This window comes from Mangifera indica, chromosome 9 (assembly GCF_011075055.1).
Source record: "Mangifera indica cultivar Alphonso chromosome 9, CATAS_Mindica_2.1, whole genome shotgun sequence".
In the NCBI taxonomy this organism is placed as follows: domain Eukaryota; kingdom Viridiplantae; phylum Streptophyta; class Magnoliopsida; order Sapindales; family Anacardiaceae; genus Mangifera; species Mangifera indica.
In genome coordinates this window covers 1,902,678-1,919,610 of record NC_058145.1, presented here as the reverse complement: position 1 = coordinate 1,919,610, position 16,933 = coordinate 1,902,678, and the positions used below count along the sequence as shown (strand labels likewise).

The 16,933-nt window shown below is 30.0% G+C and overlaps 2 protein-coding genes across 2 annotated transcripts; both read right to left on the bottom strand.

Moving 5' to 3' along the window:
- Window positions 1-5,236: 5,236 nt before the first annotated feature.
- On the bottom strand, window positions 5,237-6,944 carry LOC123226406. The gene has a single exon (XM_044650923.1). It carries the CDS (start codon window positions 6,769-6,771, stop codon window positions 5,362-5,364), a length of 1,410 nt encoding a protein of 469 aa, XP_044506858.1. The 5' UTR covers window positions 6,772-6,944; the 3' UTR covers window positions 5,237-5,361.
- Window positions 6,945-12,936: 5,992 nt separating this feature from the next.
- On the bottom strand, window positions 12,937-14,639 carry LOC123225174. Its single transcript, XM_044649056.1, has 3 exons — window positions 14,310-14,639; window positions 13,305-13,393; window positions 12,937-13,155 (listed from the first exon to the last, which is right to left on the bottom strand). The coding sequence occupies exons 1-3, from the start codon at window positions 14,521-14,523 to the stop codon at window positions 13,054-13,056; spliced, it is 405 nt and encodes a 134-aa protein (XP_044504991.1). The 5' UTR covers window positions 14,524-14,639; the 3' UTR covers window positions 12,937-13,053.
- Window positions 14,640-16,933: the final 2,294 nt, after the last annotated feature.

Here is a 16,933-nt window from a genome sequence, read left to right as displayed (position 1 = left end):
ATAATAAAGAGATCTTAGTCTCTTTGTCGCTTCGTCGTGTAATGAAGAGACCGAGATCTCTTCGTTGTGCAACAAAGAGACTTAGATCTTGATCTCGTTGTGTGTTGGCTGGTGAGGGAGTAGACGACTGAAAATGGAGCACCGCTGAGAGAGAAGTTGGGAGGGAGGAAGAACACTACCGGTAGCTGCTGCAAAAGCCCTAGGGGGGAATGTAAGTTTTTCAAACTTTGGGTGGGGGACTTTGTCAGTTTTTAAACCTGAGAGGTGGAAATATGATAAATTTTTAGTTTTTAAAATATTTTTGTTAAATAACAATTTTACTTTTGACAGTAATAGTGAAATTTAATAAAAATGAGGGTATTTAGATTTTCAATAATTAACAGGTGGAAAGTTGGGTTGGCACTAAACCTTAGGTGGGAAATAGTCATTTGGCCTAAATAAAATAAACTTGTAAATTTTTAAAAATTTGATGGGTGGTATAATAAAACAATAAAATATGTATAATCATTTTGTATACACAAATAGATATATATTTTATGTGTATTATTAAATGATTGAGTAATTTTGAATTAATAATAAAGTAACATCGAATTATATAATGATACATCATGTGTGTATTTATTTATGTATCAAAAATGGATACGTATAATATTACTCATAATAAAATGTTATTATATAAATGGGCGAGAATTTGTACCAGTATTGACAATAAAAAAATCATTCGAGTAACGAAAAATTTGAAAACTTGTTATGGTTAAAGGGTGGGATTATCATTTTTTGTGGATTTAAAAAAACAACAATAAAAAATGATGCATTTCAAATGCTTAACAAACTAAAAAGTGACTTATAACAAGGTAGTTAACTCAATGAAGGAAAACAATACTAGAAATTTTTAATGTAGATTTAAAAAGAACCCAAATTTAAAGAAAACACGAAAAGTCACTGTTTGAAGAGTTATAAGTTGAAAAGGAAGGATTATATTACAATGACAAATGAATAAAGATTAAAACGTTAAGTGTTTATAGACGTAATTTGTTTAAGTTGAACATGAATGTTGGACGACACTAAATGTTACAATGATGGTATTGTTTTTAGAGTTTAGTTTAAGTTAATGACGTGTTTATTAATTTGATAGTTAGCTGTAAAATAGATGTTACATGGATCTGAGATAAATATATTAATATATCAATGGGAAACCTAAGAGTCCAACATTAGTGGTGCAAATGAATGTCATTATTATTTATTGTAATTCAATTTTTTGTGGTGGTGTATCTATTATCATTAACTTATGATGAGAAGGCTCTGGAAGAGGGTGATGTAGAAGATTAATAAGGTTGATGAAAACAACATTTTGGGAAGTGATGAGAGATTGTCAAAAGGTGATGAAAGGGTTGAGGGATAAGGCATTGATGAAGATGATAATAGTGAATTGTTGTCTATTCATGAGTCAAATAGTGAGGATGTGAAAATGGTTCAAGATCCACTAGGGATGATGCTGTTGTAAGCAGATAGAATAGGTATATGAAGGATAAGCTTTTTAATTATGAGCACTTTGAGGTAAGGTGGGTGTTTTAAAGGATGAAGCATTTTAGAAAAATTATGAAGTATTATACAAATCAAAGCGGTTTTGTCTTAATGAAAGTGTATATTGAGAAAAGAACAATTGAAGTGGTTTGTAAAAAAACTATAAAATAAAAACAAGTTGCATATTTCATATTTATGCAACCTACAACCCTAATGATAGATTAATAATTTTACCCATTTTGATAGGTTAATAAAAACAAGGACAACCTATCGAGAACAATGAGGACTTGAGAATAATCTATACTCTTCCTTCTCTATGAAAAGAACAACTCAAGATACAAGTTAAAGCTTCCATAATAAGAATTAAGATAAAACTAATATAATCTCTTCTTGAAGATTTATCAAAGTTCTTTTAATGATCGGAATCAGGAGGAGAATCAAATAAAACTTTTCATCATTTAATTTTACAAGTATAAGTCTTATTTTTTTAAATCTATTATAAGGGTTGCAGCTTGGATTGTTTATAAACCCTAAAATAACCTGGTTTTAACACATTTTGTGGCTCAGTTCAATGCATAAACCCTAAAAACAATTTATAGATGAAAAAAATTAAAAACGTAAAAGTACATATAGTAACCATTCTTTTATAGCGATATCGTTATAATAACAAACACTTCGTTATACTAAACATAGTTACCAAAAGACTAAACCTTAATTGCACGTAACACAGTTGCAAGCATTGTCATCGAAAAACACTTCAAAAATCTATAAGTCGACAACATCAACTTATACAACTTTGAAAATAACACTGTTACTATAACCTATAGTTTTGTCCAACAATCTCATGTCCAGTTTATGCAAACTACATCTTTATACGCTTAATGCTTCAACCTTCGTTCACCCGTCATGTAAAAATTCACCAACACTATAACCTCTCCTTTCAAACTTGCCACTCGTAACCCTTCAAACACTGAATTTTTGCCTTTTTAACTTTTTATTCATTTTAGATCTGCAGAAAAAAGTAGTTCTTTTGTTTTCCTTCTTCATGTCATCTACCCCATCACATGTTATCTTATCACCAAGCATCCAAAAAAAAAAAATTATTCACTAATTTTTTTATATATAGTATAAAATAACAATCCTAACCTTTAATGTGTTAACATAACATGGGCTTGTTATATCTAAAAATTCCTTGACCGTCGATTTTTGATGAAAACTTGGGCCTCCATGTACCAACAATTCAATATACACGTGTCAATCACCCACTAGATCACTTATTAAATTTTTTTTTTACTACCCATGGGCTATGTGTTCACAATTTTTGTCGATTTCTTCTGTCAATGTTAAGTGACCATTGTAGCCTTAATGTTATCAACTTACCATTCCATTGATTCTATTTTCTAATACTTACCACAACATCAATTTTTACATGCGTAATTGTTCCTTTAAACTTAACATGTGAGAATCTTTCCTTACACAAAACAATGGGTGGAAAATAGACATTTGGCCTTTAAATAAAGTTATCACTAAATTCTAGTTCGTGGAATGTTCACCAGAGAATAATCTGAAAAATGACACCCCAGACTGAAAATTCACAAACTTTATAATATATATATAATGTTAGATTGGCCAGCTAACAGTTGAACACGATTTGTTTGGACATTCCCCTGATTAGAGAGAACGGTCCTTGCAAGGAAATGGTATTTTCAAGCCATCTCTGCTTTGACTTTCCCACCGATCAAAGAGCCTTATCATCCGGGGCACAGGGGACACGACAAAAAATGAGGTTTGATTCTATACCCACTAAACTATAGTTTTATTTTATTTTATGTTTTTAAGTAACTGTCCTTCAGTTGGGTCCAAATTTGCCTTACAGTAGCCAGAGATTTTGATAGTTTTTTTTACAACATACATATATTCCAGCTAAAGAAAACGACCATTTTATCTTGTTATGATTTGTCTTCTTAATTGTATAAACGTTGTCGTTCATGAACAAACTGCCAATTCTCTTTGACCCCATTGATTCTTTCATTCAAAAATAATTTTAAGAACTTTAAATTGTATTTCAAAGTGAAAATCTGATTTCCTTTCAGTCTTACAAAAGACTTTACTTGTATTAGGGATGGATTCAGTATAAACCAACTCTAAGATCAACTCAAGCTTGAGCTGTGTGTAGTGTCAGTAGAGAGATATTGATAGATATATAATATCAACAAAAGAGTGAATAATATCATTGATAGAAAACATACTGATCTCAAATTGAGCTGAAACTCTAATTCGTAATTTGCTCATTCAAGCGAAGTTGTGGTTTCGAGTTGGGCCACCCTAGATTGGATCCACCTCCACTTTTACAGTGGTAAAGAGTTATAACTTTACATCAAATTTTACAAATAAAAAATAACATCATTTGCAGCAACATTTTGAAAGAATACAATTTACTGGATTTATCAGAACTGAAAAAACATATGGATTCACAGCAATAGAACTTTGGTGAAAAACTAGTTTAACTGTTACAATCCAACTTACGACTACATGAAGATGGAAAATCTAGTAATTGGCTCTCTTGCTAATTAAGAAAGAAGATCTTTCATTGTGCAATAATGCAAAAGCTATATCATTTATACTTCACAACCATTCATGATCGGTCTACAGCAACCACACAAACATAATCACTCAACACTTTGAAAATTTATGATGCAAAAGCTCAGTTATGTCTTATGTGGAGGCTTTCAGTCTTTAGTAAATTCTTGTTGAAGATGCATTAAAGAATCTTAAAAGGATAATGTCAAAACTCATGTCATTTGGAATCACAAATTCATTGGTTTGAATGAAAATGGTTTTGGGATCCACTAGAATGAAACTACTTCTCTGAGAAAACTGGATAGAAAGTAAGAATCTGGTGGCAGATTGTAAACTGAATTATGATCTTACACCAAAGGAGAGAGAACATTGCTATATGTACACACTTTAAATACACAAAATGAGTATATAGATGATATATTTTCATGTAATTGGGTGTTACTTTATTCTTAATTTAAAATCACTCAATCACATAATGACATATTATCTGTATATTCATTATATGTACTCAAAATATGTACAAATAGTTTAATTGGAGATGAAATGGAGGAACCCGCATCAAACTTAAAATGGATGGGGAGATGAGGAGATTTCATTTTGTTCTATGACATGAGTTGTCTCTGAAGTGAATTCTTCTTAGAAACCAAAGAGTGGAAATTAGACTTGTTGGAACAAGAAGTCCAAACATATAGAGAAAAATGACTAATAGTCTAAGGTGAAAGCAAGAGTAATGGTTGAGGTAGCCTGCAGACACTAGAGAAACAATGATGAGATTCTTAATGTTAATTGACAAACCCTTTTTCTACTCTGATGAATAACAACATTCATTTGGCAATCAAGCAGGGATAGAATTACAACAAAAATGAAAAAAAAAAAAAAATCAGCACCAAGATAATTGAAGATAAATTAGAACCCCGTCATGGAAAAGTGGCGAATGACCACATTCAAACAAGATCGACTAACAAAACTCTAACAAGCTCCTAAGTGTAGTACCTGGAGAGCAACAACTCTTTATTCTGTAATTGTGAACTTGTCCAAAGCCTCATCATGGCTGCACAAGATTTCACAGAATATATATCCTGCAAATCATGTTAACTCTTCCTGGCAGAAAACAAGGACTTACACCATGAGATAATTCAACACGCTTTTAAAAATATAATAATCCATTAGAATTTAGAAGCAAAAACAAGCTTCGTCAAAATATAAATATAAATTACAATGGCCAAATATATCGACAATTACAAATAGTCAAATTCTTTAAGAAACATATAAAATGCCACGACGATACAACAGAAGGCTTATTGAAGTGTAAATAGCCCAAACAAAGATAACCCACCAAGCCATAAATAGACTTACTTCTTTAACAAATGCAGAGCATGAAATTAAATCACAAACCCACATGAAATTTCCTAATGAGCTACCATCAATTTGGGACATGCCAAAAAAGATAAGTACCAGGATTGCTGGTGCAAAAAACTGCAGGACCACAAGACACAAGTAGTGATTGTGAAGGAAAACCTTAGCCCTACTGAAATCCAAATCTGGGACCTTGCTAGCATGCAATCTTTGGTACCAAGACAAAACTGCTTCATTCAAATACATCTGCAAGTTGGGACGTAAAGCCACAATTTGAATGATACCCGAAAGCAACAACAACCAATTCCTAAACCTGTTAAAATCTTCCTGAGAAAACCCTACATTCCCAACCAATTTCCGCACATCTCCAACACAACTATTTTCTCCTTTACAATCATTAATCCTCTTCTTGACAAGAATTTCTGTTAATGGATTAATCCAAAGCAAAGCCGCAGAAACAATCAACATATAATTAGCATATAGAATCATTCTAGCAAACCATCCACAATAAATTATAGGCAAATTGCATCGAAGCTGATCAGTTCCAAGCCAAAATGACCTGGCACTCTTTCCTGCAGGCATATAAAGGACACCTGCAATGCAGCCCATTAAAACAGCAAAAAAGATCTTCCCAAACCCATCGATTGCACCAAAATCAAAGTCCAAAACTTTAGGAACAATCCCAGAACAAATCATGAGACCTAAAATAAACCCCAGAAATCCAACAATCAAACTCAGTTGCCTCTCTGACTTCTTTGATGCAGATTTCTCAAACGACAACTTTACTAACGACATAAAGACTTTGGAGAAACTAACAAACCCCAGAAAGATAACAACTAAAACCCCATTAGCCAAAACCCCAGAATCTCGATTTCCATCCAAATATAAGTTCAGCAACAAACAAGATAATCCAATAAATGAGTAAATAAACGAATCATTATACTCCTTAAAATAAATCCGAGTTTGCAGATGACCTTCATCGAGTTTCAATCTAAAGATCTGAGCATTATTCTCATCAAATTCAAACTTCTCTTTGGCTTTACTCCTCTTCTTGAGCTCAGGATTCGTTTTAGACGATAAAGTCTGGTACCCATCAAGGCCAGAACCTGAATCGGAGCTTGAGGGTCTTCGAATGGCAGCTCGAACACCCTGTTGAGAATTGTTGTTGCCAACATTCTCAGGGTGAACATAAGTGAAAAGACCTTGCAAGAAAAGAACAGGGATTTTGAGGTAAGTGAGAAGTAAAGTAAGCGATAGAGAAAGCGTTGCTTGTAGAATTAAAATCTTGTAAGATTGAAAGATTGTGAGCATGTTTCTGTGAGTGCCTGTAACGTGTTTGTGTAAATGTTGGTTTTTTAGTTAGAGAGAGTGGTAGCGTCTGAGAATCTTGACCTTAATGTTTTGCGGGTTTTGGCACAGAGAAGCCACACCTAAAGTACAAAGTGAGAATGGCTTTAGGTTACTAAAACAATGATTACTGGGGCCTTTTCTTGGAGTGTTGAACACTTCTCCTTAGGGCCGCTCGCCTGAATCAAAAGTATTAAGTTTTATTCAATCTCACTCAAGACAGTAAACAGTATCATTAGAAAATCATTAATAGTGTGAATAATATTATCGAAAAGATAAATAGTATTATCGATAAGATAAATAAATAGTATTATCGATAAGATAAATAGTATCATCAAATAGGTTAATTTTTAATCGAGATATAAAGTTAGAGCTTTAGCTCAAAATTGACTTATTTAAATCAAGTTTAGATCGGATGCACATCCATACTTCTATAATTATGATTATAGTTAAATTTGATTTGCATCGAATCTAAACAATACTAAACTCATGATCAGTTTAAATCCAAAATAGTCGATTCAAAATTGACAAATTGAAATTCAAACTCAGTTCAAAACAATTTAACTTGTTTACGAAAATGGGTTTAATCCTTAATTTAAACTCGACTTATTTGATCTAAGATTAAGTAGCTCAGATAGAATGTTGCAGTAGCTAGGGTTATGTCAAATACATCAAAATGTTATTACTATAAATCTTATTCAATCAAATTTTGGGGAGTTTCGGCTTATAATCTAGCAGGAAAATGAAAATGAAAATATTTTGTGTTTTAATTCTATGATTAGATCAATAATTTTGGTATTTTAAGTTTAGGACAAGTTAAAATTTGACCCTAATTAATAATCAATAATACATTGCAAATGAGTGGTTTTCAGATGACAATAAATAAATAAATAACTATCTTCAATTTCCAAAATTTAAGTCTACTAGATTACCTTTGGATTAATAATTAGTATTCCAAATTAAATTTAAAATTTAACTTGTCTTCCAAGTAAAGGATAATATCATTTAGAGAGTAGTTGATTAAACTTTGAGGTGTTTATAGGCCAAGTCATGGTAGTTCCAACACAGTCCATCAGGCCCATGGGTTGGGTTGACCCGAAGGCTTGCTATAGTAGTAAGCTTTCGAACCGAGCTGACCCATGGGATGAATAAGACCCACTACCCACCTAATATATATGGAATAGACTCGTGATTTTTAATAAAAAATTAATTTTTAATATTATAAATATTAATTAATTTATTATTTTGTGAGCAATATTCGACTAACCCATAGACCTTATGTCTAGTATTGGGCAATTGACATTTTTAACCTAGCTAAATAAAGATTATCTCCAATAATCTTCTAATATCAGGTAGTAATCTTATTATTATCTCTTTATTAAAAGATTATCAATATAATTTTGATTTTATTATAATTATATTTTTATTTATTAATTTTTAAAGATAAAAATAATTTTATTTTCAATTAATATAACAAATAACATAACAAATATTTTAGAACAATTATATCCAAGGTATTTAAATAAAATAATATATTAATATTCTATTATTACCTCCAATTAAACAAAATAATTATTTATACTTATTAAATTTTATCAATTATAGTAATAATTTATACCAGTAATCTTCTAGGTAATTTATTTTTAAAATAATTTTTTAATTTTAATAATAAAATATTAATGATATCAAACGCACTCTTAAAAGAAATGAGTACTATAAATAATAGTCAAGGGAAACTTAGTATTTAACTATATAATTATAAAATGATACATATACCCCTAAATATAAAAATTAAATATTAATAAGCAAATAACTTAATTTTATTAAAACAATCAACAAAAATATTAAAATAAAAAATTGTGGTTTTTATTTTTTTACTTTTATAATTTATTAAATTTTCTATCGATTAAAATACATCAACAACCATTTTACAAATAAGTTTTATTATCTATAAAAATGGATACGAGCCAAATTGAACTTGCATAGGGGTCATTTTGTGCTCAATTTTAATTCAGAATAGTCAACTCAAACTCAAGTTTAACTTACAGTAAACTATAACACCAAAGAAGATAAACAATCAAATCAAAACAATAGAAAAATTGTTAAAAAAGAAAAAAATTTTAATGAGACGAGCTTCAATATCAAAATCAATAACAAGCCAAACTCAATCTTAATGAGCTAAAATTGCCAAAGTTTAGTTTGTTTGAGCTGAACTATGAGTTGTGCCCAAATTGGTTCTACTTGAATCCACTCATAATTATTAACCATTGTCTTGTATTTGTGGCTCTTTGAACTTGTATCCTTTAAGTGTAAGATTAAAAAATATGCATCACCGGATAACGATTTAGCACAACTTGAATATAATATCCAATGGTTGAATTTATTAATAGAGAGGGTTTTGGTTGGGTCAGGTTATATGGGTAGAAGGAGCTAGCTTAGCCCAAAACTATTTGTGTACTTGAGCTACTTATTGGACTTACATAGATCTTTCCACGCGTCGAGTTGGATCAGTGCATGTCTAATTTGGTATAATTCATCGAAAAATACAACCCTAAACATGATCAACAGTCTTTTGAGTCATGTTTCTATGGGTATTTCTTAGTCAATTTATGCATTTTTTAGGTTAATCTGACAAAAATTATTTGTTTTTATTTTTTTAACGTTTAACATTTTGCGGGTTGTGTCAAGCTAGTCCACATGTCTTTCCAATAAATATCAAACAAGACACCCTTAAAAATAGACCTTAACATAACTTGTAATTTTGTGAGTCGTGCCCCTTAAACTATAAATTTATACATTATATCTTTCGAGTCAGACATTTTTAGTTTTGGGTTATATCAGTTTGACCCATTGACAGGTCTAAACTTACATATATTTTGTTTCTTTAATTCAATGAGAAAGATAATTAATGGATAGTCAATTTTCAAAAGTTTCACCTAAATTGAAAGACAAAAATGTTGTCTACTCTAGATGGTGACAATTTATCTAATATCTATATACAAATCAATTGCATGGTGAGTTTTAAATTTTCATTCATTTATCTCACTCCTATCCTATTCATATAAATACAATACTTTTTTTATTTTATAGACATCTAGAAATGACACTTATTAACTGTATATATCATATGTAGATTAATATTTCATGCATCAAATATTAATGAAAACTATATATCAACATAAGACAATGGCCAAATGGATATTTCCCATCGAAGGTTTGATAAAACGACAAATTCTCATGTTTTAAGTTTCAGAAAACTTAATTTTCCCTTGTTATTCATTTCTATTAGTAAATTTGTTAAATTTTCTTAAAAATAATTGTTTTGTCATTTTATTAAAATTACAAAACTACAATTAATACTGAATATAAATATTAAATTATCAATATATCCTTATTAGTGTAAAAATTTATCACGTAAATTTATTGAAAATATCAAAATTCAAACTAACTTTAAAATGCTAATTTTGTTACAGATCCGGATGGCTTTCCACCAAATGAAGTCAAGAAAAAGGGGTGAGAAATCATTTATTATGACAAACACATGGAGGAAGAAATTGGAAAGGCTGACACAGAAAAATGAAAAGTTTGGGTGTGAATGCATTAAATTGATGGTGAGCTACATCATTGCCTTGGTGGAAATTTGCCTTGTGTTCAGCCATTTTCACAGATTATTCGATCAAGTCAATACGACTAGATAATGTTGATGAATTTACATCCAAAATATTTGATGGTATTGCATGTCTATAGGAATTGAGGTTGAACATCTAGTCCCGCATGTCTACACATATAATGAATTAGCTGAGTCTCTTATCAAACGATTTCAGGTAATTACACGTACTTTATTATTAAAAAGTCAATTACCTACTTCTATGTGGGGATATGCTATATTACATACTGCAGCGTTAATTCGCTTGCGACTTTCTTCTTATCATCAATATTCTCCCCTACAATTGATCTTTGGTTACCAACCTGATGTATCTTATTTGAGAATATTTGGTTGTGCTGTATATCTCCTTATTGCATCTCCTCAATGTACAAAAATGGAACCCCAACGTCGTTTGGGAATATATGTTGGATATAATTCACCATCCATTATTAAGTACCTGAAACCATTAACAAGTGATTTTTTTACTGCACGATTTACAGATTGTCACTTTGATGAGACAACTTTCCCCTCTTTAGAGGAAAAGAAAATGCCTCATAAAGTTAGGCATGAACTTACTTGGTATGTACCTACCATGTCTCATTTAGATCCTCGCACATCCCAAAGTGAAACTGAAGTACAGAGAATAGTGCGTTTACAAATTATTGCCAACCAAATGTCTGATGCATTTGTAGATACAACAAAAGTGATAAGATCATATGTTCCAGCTGCTAATGCACCAACAAGAATTAATGTGACTGTTGAACAGTCCATTCGAGCCGTGACTGATCAATCTACTATTGGATCGAAGGACACTGTTCATCGAAAAAGAAAGACAAATAATCAAACAAATATCAATCATGATGATCCTAAGATAATTAAAAAAATCTACACTCTCAAATATTCCTCCAGAAGAGGTTATGGTCCCTAAAGAGACTCAAGCCCCTGAAGTGGCACAAACCTCTGAATTGGTACAAAATCTTGAAGAACAAGAAAATGAAAATATTGAAATATCTTTAAATTATGTTTATACACAAAAGATGTGGAATCGTGAAACAATTATAATTAATTATATATTCTCATTTGCAGTAGCTACTGAAATTTTGAATGATGATGATTTTGAACCACGTACTGTGGCTAAGTGTAAACAAAGACATGATTGCCCTAAATGGGAACAAGCAATTCAAACAGAATTAGTTTCTCTAGTAAAACATCAACTTATAAGACATTTAATAATTATGTTCTTTTACTTTGATTTTTATCTCACAGGGTTTTTCCTTAATAAAGTTAATATAATTATTTATAAGTGGTAAAAATCTAAAGAGGAGTGTTACAAATTTAGGTGGCTTCCACCAAATGAAGTCAAGAAAAAGGGGTGAGAAAGCATTTATTATGGCAAGCACATGTAGGAAGAAATTGGGAAGGCTGACGCAGAAAAATAAAAATTTGCCTTGTCTCCAGCACCCCCACCACCCCCCCCCCCCCCCCCCCCCCCCCCCCCCCCCCCCCCCCCCCACTCTTCTCTTCATTTAGTGAATGTGAGACGCTCTCTTTATCTGGAAAAATCAATCTCTCACTTCATTTTGCTTTCATTTCTTGTTTTATTATAAATCTCTCTCAAAACTTTTTTCTTTTCATTTATTTGGTTATATTTATAACAAATTTCATTTAGTTATTTGAGGGTGTAATTATCATTTTTAAAATGTCAAAAACACCCTCAAACTTTTTTTAAATTTTCAAAACCCTTTGAAATTGTTTTATTAACACTCCTAATATTTTTAAAAATTATAGTTTATCTCCAAAAATTTTAAAAAATATAAAGAAAAAAATAGAAAAATATATGTAGAATAACTTTTCTAGTCTTTCACATAATAAAATTTACTAATAGAAAAAAATAACAAACTAAAATTTGACTTTTTAAAAGTTAAAATGTAGAAATTTGTAATTTCAACAATCTTTGGGTGGGAAGTAGTCTTTTTTTTTTTTTTTAAAATAAAGAATCCCACCTAAACTGGATTTTCACTTTTATGAGACTGAATTAATCATATTGAATAAAACAAATTCTAGATTTAATAATCAATCCTACAACCACTGATATATCATAAAAGAAGACGTAAACTCATACTCTTTTATATACAGAATTTTCTTTTTTACTACTCAAACTTATATTGAAAATTGACAAATAATCTTTTGGCCTCTGAAATACATGCATGCATGATCCCCATCCATGAAATTTTATCAAGAAAAGATAATTAATCTTTATATATATATATATATCAACTCTTATCTTATTATAAAAAACGATAAGGTTTGGTCACGGATCTTTTTTTGTCACTGTCTCCAGCACCAACCCATCCATTTACTCTTTATATATATAAAAATTATCCCCATCCCTGTCCCAATCCCATCATCTGTTCTTCTATCATCTTTCATTTCAACAATTAATGGCATAAAATATCTCGAAACGCATCTTCTCATGGCCATAATTCACAACAACCCAATTCATAATTCATAATACAACTACAGCATACACTGCACCATAACCACACTTAACATAACACAAAACCAGAAGAACAAAGAAGTCGAACATCCATGATCCATCATCAGAACCCTAAATATCTTCCTGAGCTTGAAGGCGCCATGTGTACATTAGAGGACCAATTCTGGTCTGTGTCATCTCTTCTGTTTCCAAGCTGTGGGACTACCTGAGGAAACACATCTTTTTAAGTAGCTGAGATTCAATAAAACCAGCTGTACCTTTATGACTTAATAATTTTAAATTATGAATAAAATAATTTATTATGAATATTATTATAAAAATTAATGCAGAATATTATTTAGTCAGTATCCCAACCTGATCCTGTGAAGAAGTGTGAGGGTGATATGAGTTTCTCCTTCTGCTGTTCGATCCTGCTGCTCTTGGACCAACTTTATTATCGTCCACTGACACGAAGCAAAACACATCTTATAAAAAAAAAGTATAATAATATAATGAAAACGGTAAACAGTAGAGTGAAGTTAGGATGACACCGAAATGAACGATAAAGTGAAGACACCTTTTACAAATATCTCATGGCAGATAACAAATATCTCACGGCAGATTTGACATTCCATATTTAGCTAAAATCCCAATAAAATTATTAATACAGTTGTGAGAATCTATCTAGATTAGATTATCATTTGTCTACTTCAAATTAATAATAAAATAATATTTAATTTAATAATATTATTTAATTTTATTATTTAATTAAATAAATAAAACTATATACACATTTAAATAAACAAATTTTTTTAGAAAATATTATATAAATATCTAATTTTATTTATCTGACATAGATAAAATTACTTATATTTAGATAACATATAATGAATGTCAAAATAAAATTTGATTATTCAATTTTGAGAATTTAATTGAATATCTAAATAATATATTAATTTTAAATTAATAATAAAATAATATTAATTATAAAATTATACATTTTTTTAATATTTAATTAAATAAATAAAACTGGATATACATTTAATCAAATAACTCTTATTTGAAAATAATTATATATATACAATTTTAGATATTTAATTAAATATTTAAATAATGTATTAATTTTGATAATACAGTTAATTAATATTTAATTAGATGCTAAAAATGGACAGCAAGTCTTACCATCTGCGATCGAAAAGAATGCTGCTTTTTAAGCATGACAAATTGAAGTATGGCAAGAGTGATTAGTTAACAGCTTGAAAATGAAGAGCTTTCATGGCGATCGATCAAAATCTAGATTTGATTATGTATTCATATGGGAGTTGTGAAGTTAAAAGCAGACACATTTGGGAAGAGGAGAGATGAAACTGTGAGCATTACCTGTTGTGGCTTTCTTTTTTCTCCGATGGGTTTTCAAATCTACGGTTGATTCTGAGGTGTCCGGCAAGTACCGGTCGAGGGGGAGAAAATGAGTGTTATTTTCAAGCATTGTGCGAACGAAAGAAGCCTCCATTGAGTTCAAGAAGTTGACGTGTTTCTCATTCGTCCACCGCCCAGAATGGCTGCTATCACTTGGCACGGTCGTTTTGTCCATACCGCCGAGAATACGGATGCGTGCGGTTGCCGGAAAACAGCTGGGGCAGGGTTATTTATAGGTTTAAGCGCGTTTCTCGTTTTATTTCTGGTTTGGTGTTTTATCATTTATGATATTCTAGGGTTTTCCTTTATAGATTTGTTACAACATGACGTAATTTCTCATGTGAGGTACATTTTTGACATACTCGCTTGTGTTCTTTGCCACGTGGAATAGAAATATTTTATTAATATAATTAAAAATTAAAAAAAAATATTTAATCATATTATAATGTGTTATTATTTATACATAAAAATTATACGTATAGTTAATTGTTTCTATTTATTGATTTAGAATATAACACACAAACCCACTAAATAAACTTACCCTTGCTATTTCAATCAGGATAACCAATTCGTGTTTGAATAAAGGTTAATTTGAGTTTAATTCAAATTTAAATTTATATATTTGGATTTATACTCAAATTAACTAAAACTTTGACCTGTGATGTTGGGAAGAAAGAGAGTTTAAAAAAAAAAATTATTGAATATAAAGAACTTTGACATAACGATGTTGGTGAGCTGTCAAACTCGAATGGAGTTAAAACTTAAACTTATAATTAACTTATTTAATACAAATATAAATCTTAAATGTAGACTAATTTAATTTGAATTCATTCTTAATGTCAACGTGGGGATATTTATATTATTAAATTAAAAGGAAAACTTAAAAGATTGAAAAGGGAAAAAAAATATTATTTTTAACATTTAAAATGTTATATTTTTTAAATTTAAATATATAAAATATAATTTTAAATTATCATTCTAAATATTATTTTATTTGTTTTTTTGATATTATATACTAATAATTTTAAGTATTTAATTAGATATTTAAATAATATAATAAATTTAATTAACTGTTAATCATTTAGCTAATTAAATCTCTGGTTTTTTAAAATAAGCACGTAATATTAAACTATAATAAGAAAAAATTTATTTAATATAAGTAAATAAATGTCCTGTCTTCCTTACACGTGGCCGCATTAGGATGAAGGAATCCATGGTCCAACAACACTTTTTTGATTGCATCGTATTTGTAGGCACGCTTCTGTCACATCGCCCATCAGCGAGTAGATATATTACTGTATACTCGCGCGAGTATCGATTCTGGATAAAGCAGATGAAAATATCTGAGTTCTTACAAACCAAAATTTGAAGATCTGGTCTGGAAGATATTTTTGGGATCTCAGAATAATAGATGCTCCTTTTTGGATAAATAATTATATATTAATTTTAAATACAAAAAAATCTGACCAAGATTTATGAGATGCTGACTACAGGTTTGATTTTTTTTTAAATTGGTGAATTGAAATTACCTTTTTGTCCAGGTCATTTTCAGACTGTGCTTTATTGGGTAATTTGGATAAGCTTACCCTTAAGAATTTGAGACAGGAGAGGCTTAGAGTAATGGTATCCTTGAAGTTTGACAAAATCATACAGTGGACCCTTAAGTATTGAAAAGTAAACTCTATGCTGAAATCTTTTGAAATGATGACTATTACACCCCTAAAGCAAATTGCCTTCTCTCCAAATTGGTCATGGGAGGTAAAGTTGCCATTTTACCCTATAAATCAACTAAATCGATTCTCTCTCTTAAAATCCATAGGTAAAAAAAAAAAAAATTCATAATTTTATGACACGAGTATTGAATTATAAATGTATTTCAATCATATATAAAATAAATTCAAATTAAATTTGAACTTAAATCTATTTGAGTTCAATTTGATATAAATGGAGTCAAGCTTGAGTCTAGATTCAAGCTTGATGATTTTTGAAGGATTTGAACTTAAACTTAGCTTGATATGATGGATGGTGCTTGAGTTTGACTTGCATGGGTTTAATAGCTTGAGCTTGATTAACTCAAAGCAAGTGACATCATTTTGACTCTGACTTACACCGCAAAACCATTTTGCATTGCTTACATCATATAACACTAATGCAAACAATTATGTTTCATTATTTTGATTGGGTCAAAATAATATTATTTTATCTATTTACACAAATTATTTATGAACTTATCAAATCGAACACTCTCATCCCTAGGGCCCTATAACATCACTTGTCTATAACTTGAGTTTAAGTCAACTCAGTTTAAATTCACCATACTAATATGGTAATAGTACTATCGGAAAGTTGTATTACAACAAACTCCAATGAGACTCTCTCATGGCATAGGTGTTTATATGCAAAACAAAATTTTGAACAAGGTTGATTTTATGAGCAATGCTATTGTTACCATGTGCACCCAAATTTGACAACTTACTTGATATGTCACCATATATTAGATATTATTTTATTCTTAGTTCAAATAATCAAATAATTTGATAACACATTATTTATATATTCAATTGAATATTTAAAATTGGTTACAC